This window comes from Pinus tabuliformis, chromosome 9 (genome assembly GCF_031772625.1).
Source record: "Pinus tabuliformis cultivar Carrire ecotype Pingquan chromosome 9, CPIR1, whole genome shotgun sequence".
NCBI lineage: Eukaryota > Viridiplantae > Streptophyta > Pinopsida > Pinales > Pinaceae > Pinus > Pinus tabuliformis.
In genome coordinates, this window is record NC_142307.1 from 980522265 (window position 1) to 980528269 (window position 6005).

At 41.0% G+C, this 6005-nt stretch overlaps 1 protein-coding gene across 1 annotated transcript; it reads left to right on the forward strand.

Moving 5' to 3' along the window:
- Positions 1-2333: 2333 nt before the first annotated feature.
- On the forward strand, positions 2334-4549 carry LOC149152012 (uncharacterized). The gene has a single exon (XM_089439720.1). It carries the CDS (start codon positions 2514-2516, stop codon positions 4317-4319), a length of 1806 nt encoding a protein of 601 aa, XP_089295846.1. The 5' UTR covers positions 2334-2513; the 3' UTR covers positions 4320-4549.
- The last annotated feature ends 1456 nt before the right edge of the window (positions 4550-6005 follow it).

Genomic DNA, 6005 nt, shown 5'->3' on the forward strand with positions numbered 1-6005 from the left:
CTCCCCCTTGCCATGGTGCAGTTGCTAGTCACCGCCCTGCAGTTGGAGCCAGGCCTTTAGGCCCGTCTAGAACCAAATTTTGCAATTGTTGTCATACCCGCATGCCCCTCCCTCAGCCAACAATTTCCTTCCAAGGTTGTGCTTTCCCCTCTGCCACTTATGCCACCCAGGGTCCCTAGCTATGCTCTTGGTACCATGCATATGCAAATGCCAGGGTTTTCTTAGCAAATTGTTGGCGTTGTTAATGTCCCGTCCCCCTGCCCGCGGCTCTTTCTTGCCTCTCTCGGCATCACTCGGCCTCCCAAACATGACTTGCCCACTATCCCCAATACCCCCGGTCTGAGCTGGGCCATGGCCCTCCCTTTCCTCCCCTGGTTTCTCCTTGATTGTGCTAAGCCCCATTGGGACGACCTCTTGCCTTGCCCCATTGGGATGACCTCTTGCCTCTCCCTTCACCCCAGCGAAACCCCCACCAACGCATGTAATTGCCGCAAGAACCCGACCAGAGCATATAAATTAAACAAGAGCAAGACCGGACTACATACCAGAGAGTCGTCGCTAGCTCGCAAACGAAGTTCCTCTGCTTCTCTTCCGCTCTGAATTGCCTTCCTTCTCCTCTGCAAAATTCACTTACGCGACACATCGAATACCATTCCCATCTCTGCCACCCTTCCTTATTCCTCCCTCTGCTACCTTGCCAACCCACATCCCATGCATTCATGGCTAAGGACACTGCACCCCTCTGCCTTAAGCATGTGGGGGGTGGTTGTAATAAACGCCTTGGTACTAACCATGTCACCTCAAAGCTTGTCACCTTTAACACCCTCTCTCATCCAGATCGGGAAGTGAGATCTCTATTTTGATTAACAAGATTTCTTTTTTTTAAGATTTATGAAGCTAAAAATTGTTGATAAACAAGCCACTTCACAAACTGATTTTTGCATTTCAATCTTTTTGAATAAAAATAATGATAAATACTCCTAACTTCACAACCCTCCACCATTACTTTACTGAATAAATTATCCTAAAAACTATAAATCATCCCAGAACTAACCACCATGGTATTTGCTTACATGTCCCTACTGTGTTCAAAGACTTCACGTTCAAAAATATTGTGATTTAAATGTGATAGAAGACTTCACATCCTAAAATATCGTGATTTAAAATGTGATAGAAGACTTCACATCTTAAAATATTGTGATTTAAATGCGATAAAAAGATATTATTAAAGAATTTCATGCTGCCATCGTGGTAAATTAAGAAAGTACAATGAACCAAACCATATTGGCCAGATAAGGGACCCTGTTAATAATGCCCTTTATTCATTCAAAGCTTCGGAATGAACACAGAAGGTACACAACGACGAGTTTGATAATTTCATTTATTTTCCGGAGCAGAAGCCCAGATTCTTCCGACGCGTGAATGTGATGACTTCTGACAGTTTTCACGATATCCATGAGGTTCGCGATGACGTCACTGAATGTGATATCATGCGCGTAGTGTAAACTGGTAACAATTTTATTTTAAAAATTAATATAAAATTATATTGGTATGATTTTGGGAACATTTGGAGAAATTTTTGAAAATAGAGTTATATGAGTTTCAGTATATTGGGTGCCGGGGTGGGTTTTTATGATACTGAATTATTTTTTTTTTTTGGTAAAAAAAGGATTTAAACATTCCCACGATAGAATTTTTTGAGAAAAAATTTCCTAAATTCCTGCTAATTGTGGCCTCTTTGAACAATGCCCATATCATGTTATCCAACACCAGGTATGACCTGTATAAGTTTAATATCATGGGTGTATAAGTTTAATATCATGGGTATTGGACTGCAAAAAATTGTTTGAATTTAAACATTGATAGTAAGAGTGTTTGAATATTGTTTTTAATGGTGGAAATAGATTCAACACATTAAAATTTTTGTGATACCTAAACTCTTAAAAATTAATTAGATAACTCAGATTGATTTCCAAAAATTTCTACTAAATATTTAACAAAATAATACCAAAATTTCTATGGTTTACCGAGCAAATTTAAAGCCTCATATGACCTGTAGGACTACCCGGATATCCATGTCGTCCAACTTGCACGTTATGCAACACCAGATATGACCTGCAGAACCAAATGGTTGTGGAGTTGACTCTCTCCATTGTCCATCACTCATAACTCCCTTTGAATAGCGCTCCGCTCCACTCACCTCCGACGTGTATACGAAGGAGGCACCGACGAGAGAATTGCGGAATGGTCTGAAAGTTCGAAGAAAGAATCGAGGCGGTGCTTGACGAGGATCTCCTCTTCACTCACGTGGAAGGCACGGATGAGCATGAGCACTATAAATGAAGAAGGAAGCAACCACAAGTGTAGAAATTGTCAAGGGAAAGAATAGAGGAATTCTCTGGAAATTTTGAAGAAAAAATCCATCTCCAAGTACTCTCAATACAGAAAGAGAATCGCAGTTCGAGGCGGGGCTTGACGAGAAAGAGCGAGAAACAAATTTCGCTGGTCTGTAAATGGCGAAGATAGTAACGCAGATGCTTGCATCCCCTATCCAGTTGGCCGATGATGTATCCAAATTGGCTGAAGAATCTCATTCGTTCAAGCAGGAATGCATGGAGGTGAAGAAGCAGGCCGACAAATTAGCAGCCCTGCTGCGCCAAGCCGCGCGAATCTCAGGGATCCTTTACGACAGACCCGCGGGTCGAATCACGGAAGAAATCAATCGAGTTCTGGGAAAGGCTCTGCTATTGCTCACCAAATGCAGGCGCAACGCGATGCTCAAGAGGGTTTTCACAATTACATCGCCCACCGCCTTCAGAAAAATGAGCCTCTTACTTGATAGCTCCATCGCGGACGTGACGTGGCTTCTGAAAGTCTCTGCCAGCGGAGAAGACCGAGAGGAGCATTTGGGGTTGCCTCCCATAGCCACCAATGATCCCATGCTCGGCCTCATTTGGGAACACATTGCGTGCCTGCGCACCGGTAGAAACCCCGTAGATAAAGCCGAGGCCGCAGCCTCGTTGGTGTCACTGGCCCAGGATAACCATCGCAACAGAAAACTGATCGTGGAAGAAGGCGGAATCGGGCCGTTGTTGAAGTTCATCAAGGAGGCGGGCACCGTAGAAGGGCAGGAAGCCGCCGCAAAAGCCATAGGGATACTAGGTAAGGATCCTCAATGCGTTACTCAGCTGATTCGGGAGGGTGTTTGTTCTGTTTTTGCGAACGTCTTGAGGGATGGTGGTTCTATGAAGGTTCAGACCATGGTTGCCTGGGCTTTGTCTGAGTTGCTGTCCAATGACCCCGACTCGCAGGACCATTTTGCCCAGAGCGACATCATAAGGTCACTTGTTGGGCATTTGGCCTTTGAGACCGTTCCCGATTACAGCAACTATTCCGTGCCCACCAAGTCGGCCATTACCATCTATTCAGTCGTGTGTATGGTAATCAATGATAATAATCATCTTGCTCAGACTCGTATCGGTACCAAAATTGCACTCCAAGAGAAGGGAATGCGGTCATTATCGGGCCTATATCTGAAAAGACAAAAGGCCAAGGATCCAATCCTTAAGGCATCGATGAAGGCGGAAGCCGCTAGGACTCTGTGGAATCTTGCCAAGAATAACACAAAGACTTGCAAAAGTATAACGGAGTCCAAGGCCTTGCTTTGCTTTGCAATGCTATTGGAAAAGTCCAAAGGTGAAGTGCAGTATAATTCGGCCATGGCAGTAATGGAGATTGCAGCTGTAGCAGAACAAAATGCCGATTTCAGAAGATCTGCGTTTAAGACCAACTCTCCCACTGCCAAGGCACTGGTTGACCAGCTTGTCAGAATTGTACAGGAAGAAGATTCTGAATCTCAACTTTTGAGCAGTTGCATTAGATCAATTGGGTGCCTTGCTCGAACCTTCCATGCGAGAGAAACGACGATCATCCCTCCCCTTGTGAAACATCTAGATCATAGAGAACTATCTGTGTCCCGAGAAGCAGCGATTGCTCTTAGCAAGTTTGCCTGCAGCGAAAATTACCTACATATGGAGCATTCCAGGGCCATTATTGACTCCTCTAGCGCTCCGCATCTGGTCCAGCTTGTATACTTTGGGGAAGAGCTGGCTCAGGTTCCTGCATTGATTCTTCTGTGTTACCTTGCTCTACATGTAGCGGACAGTGAAGCTTTTGTTAAGGCAGAAGCATTGCCAGCCCTGGATTGGGCATCCAAGCAAGTTACTTTCACTCAGGATCCTGTTTTGGAGAATCTGCTTCCCGAGGCCAAAACCCGTCTTCAAGTTTACCAGTCAAGAGGATATCATGGATTCCACTAAGTTGAATAGGGAGGACATGGATTACCTTGTTAAAACCCCCTAGTCAAAGGTAAAAAGTACAACCAAAACTTGTTTTTACTGTACAAGACTATTGTAAAGTTGCTTAACCCAACCCATATTCATTAGATTTTGCAAAGTTGCTTAACCCAACCCATATTCATTACATTTTTGTAAAGTTGCTTAACCCAATCCATATTCATTAGTGCAGTCATATAAATTATTGGCTGATTAAGTTTGTCTGAAGGGAATTTCTTTCATACACCAATGTGGTGTGTGTCTTGACAAAGACCTTAAAATTAGATAATAATAATAATAATAATATAGTAAACAAAACACCTTAAATTATACACACTACTCTCCAAAAGAATTTGAATTAGTTATTCTTCAACAGTAACTACAACATTCTTGATATGTTTGACTCTAATTTAACATATTTTAAATCGAAGAGAATCCATTAGAAATGAATAATAGCACCTCTACTGTAGGTGTATTTAAAATAAGCTAAGCCTAACAAATCTATTGTGATCCCTATTGGAAGAACACAATAGATGGACACCTACACTCCTTTCGAACATGGGAATGTCATAGGAAATTTTGGTTGGCATCAAAAGCAAAGATGAATCATGTGGAATATGATCATAATAAAATTATTAGATTGGGATATTTAAGTTAGATATATATAAGAAGTTTCAAGGTATGGGTTAGTTTCAACCATGGTAAATGCTGGAATAGTAGATGACAATGAATGATGATGGATAAGGATGAATTTAATGTTGATAGATTCAAAGGAGAAATAGAAGGAAACATAACAAAACATACTAGAGAAACATAAAGAGTAGGAACTTGCCATATAATGGAGGGAGGCCTTGAAATTCTAGAAAAATGAGTGTTCATGGTCTTTCCTAACTATTTAAATCTATTTGATGATCAAGTGATAGGTCAAAGGATTAATACAATGAAAAAATAATATACTCAAAGAAAAATGTATCTTAAGTGAAATTTCATGCTTAGTCGATTCAACATGTTTTATAAATGTGTTTCATTGAAGCACATTGATGTAAAAGCTTTCCCCCTAAAATAGAAAAAACATTGCCCTAGGACTCAAATGATTATTCTCTCATATTTTTATAGTAAAAATGTCTTCTAATCATTCTCAATGAATGATGATCAAGTCCATTGAAGGAGTGACTAAAGGTATGACAATGACAACTATACTAAGGGGCACTAGGGGAAATTCCCAGTGCCCAAAAACTATTTTACTTAGTTTTCTTCTTAGTCCCGTGAAAGTGACACTTGTTATGAACATGTTGTTGACCACCAAAATAGAATTTCATAGATGGCTTTAAGGGGATCCTAGATTCCAAGGGTTCATGGGAAACAATGAAGCTTAAAAGAGCTAGTGACTCCATCAAACTCTAGGTCCCAACCTAAGCATCAAAACCTAGAAAATAATGCTTTTCTATCCAAACATGTTGTGACCACATCGATTGAAAATTATTTTAAAGAACCATAGAAGAAAACAACTATGTGTCAATGCAATGATCATGAAAAATTATGTAGATACCTATCCCCAAAATCTTAACCTAACTACAATTTTATTTTGGCCTTAAGTGAAAAATTTAGTTGTTTGAAAGTTAATTTGTTGGTTTTAAAAGGGTAAGCATGGTGTCGTAAACCAAGCATATG